Below are 1785 nucleotides of genomic sequence, written 5' to 3' on the forward strand. Positions count from 1 at the left end.
AAAAATAAAAATTCAATTTTACTTTATCCATACATCACTAGGAACACCTCATATCTACCAGTTGATCTAAAAACTACAACTACTGCTGGGAGTCATTCAGTTCATATTAAAAGGACAAACAAGAGAATAAGATCATATTTCAATGAAGAACTAACCAACTGGGAGTATATACTAGCATTACTGGCCACATTGACTGTTCTAATTACAGTTACTGCTATTATACTGTCATCATTATTAATGTCTGGTGTAGCTAATAACTCAAAGTCATCATTTTCTCCCTTTACTATAAAAACATCAAATCATTCAACAAATAACATTGGGAAGGACACGCCAGGGCCTAATTGTACCTGCACCAATACTAATAATAGTGAGTGCATGTGTTTATATATTATATTTATATACTCTATGTAGATATAAACACTTCAAGTTTAACAGTAAGTACTGTATGTACACCCTGTCAGTAATGGGGATATGTCAGAGATTATGTTAGGAATATACATCATGTACACTGTGTAATGAGTAGTGTAGTTGGGCACATATATCATATCATATGTTGTGTAATCGGTTCATATGTCATTCAATGTTATTAGGCAATAAAGGAGTCAGTATTATTTATAAGGAAAGGAATAAACACACTGATACAAAATAGAGTAAGTCATTATTTTAAAATTAATATTATTATTTTATTTAGAATATGTCAACCAGTGATGTGTTGAAACAGCTCAATGACTATATGTATCAGGTTGAGATTATTAATGAATCATCACTTTCATTGATAACTGAGTCTAATAAACCAAGAATGCCTACACTAACTGGATTAAACCTAACATCTAATATCATTGTGAACAGAAGTGAAGGATGTACTGTAGAAATTACATCAGTTTGTGCAACATTTAATACACAATGTGGAGCCAGTGGAATACCTTTCATTAAGGTTTTATTTTTTTTTAATAATTGTTAATTTTTATTTTGTTTTTGTAGGACAATAAGGTAATAGTGTCTTATTCATGTAATGCTACACCAAATTCTAATACTTCTTCTGTTGTCGGAGTTATTGAAAAGTTCTATTATCCTGATCTTCATTTCAAGTGTAGTTGTTATGCTATTAGTGGAATGGTAGCTTGTGATACTATCATTCATCATTGTCCTTATAAAGAAGCAGTTCCAGCGCTGACAGCAACATTTACTGATATTTTTTCAAATTAGTTTATAAATATTATTTTAATGTATGTATCATATAGTCAGTTTATCTATGCAGTTTATCAATTTTCAAATAGTTCATTTATTATTATTAGCCACAGACATTGTCAATACTACCTTGTACAGCATATACAAGCTGTGCCTTTAATCTTCTTGACACAGCTATTTCATAACTACGTTAAAATAACTTACTGCACTATTGCACACAGTTAAAATATCAGTAGTTGAATCACATGATCAGTCACCGTAAGCAGCTATGGATTATGAAGTACCAGTATCTATTCAACAAGCTCCAGTGTCTGATTATGAAGTTCCTGTCTCCTCTAATCCTAGCTACTCTGATCATGTACCTCTCTCTACTAATAATAATCAGCTATTAGCTACACCAGTCACTACTAATCCTTCCTATCAACCAGTGACTACTGCTTCAGTATGTAAAGAATAAAGTGTATTCTTTTGATTATTAACTATATATCAATTCACAGGTAGAATTGGATAATGAATATTATGATACTTTTGATGCAAACAAGATTTGTACAAAAAGGTTAGAACTTAAGGTGGGCATCCATTGTGCAAATTTGTTGC

At 31.2% G+C, this 1785-nt stretch overlaps 1 protein-coding gene across 1 annotated transcript; it reads left to right on the forward strand.

Annotated features, from left to right (window-relative positions):
* The first annotated feature begins 45 nt into the window (after positions 1-45).
* LOC109592199 (uncharacterized) lies at positions 46-1274 on the forward strand. Its single transcript, XM_020007720.1, has 5 exons — positions 46-367; positions 412-434; positions 591-650; positions 692-934; positions 982-1274. Exons 1-5 carry the CDS (start codon positions 238-240, stop codon positions 1204-1206), a joined length of 681 nt encoding a protein of 226 aa, XP_019863279.1. The 5' UTR covers positions 46-237; the 3' UTR covers positions 1207-1274.
* The last annotated feature ends 511 nt before the right edge of the window (positions 1275-1785 follow it).

This window comes from Amphimedon queenslandica, unplaced genomic scaffold (genome assembly GCF_000090795.2).
Source record: "Amphimedon queenslandica unplaced genomic scaffold, v1.1 AMPQUscaffold_6009_Cont22029, whole genome shotgun sequence".
Taxonomy (NCBI): domain Eukaryota; kingdom Metazoa; phylum Porifera; class Demospongiae; order Haplosclerida; family Niphatidae; genus Amphimedon; species Amphimedon queenslandica.

What these genes read in the sequence shown, in the direction of transcription:
- LOC109592199 (XM_020007720.1), top strand. Translation starts at nt 238, where the DNA reads ATGTCTGGTGTAGCTAATAACTCAAAGTCATCATTTTCTCCCTTTACT. An exon ending in ACACACTGATACAAAATAGA is followed by an intron (nt 651 to 691) that starts GTAAGTCATTAT and finishes TATTTTATTTAG; the next exon opens with AATATGTCAACCAGTGATGT. An exon ending in GTGGAATACCTTTCATTAAG is followed by an intron (nt 935 to 981) that starts GTTTTATTTTTT and finishes TTGTTTTTGTAG; the next exon opens with GACAATAAGGTAATAGTGTC.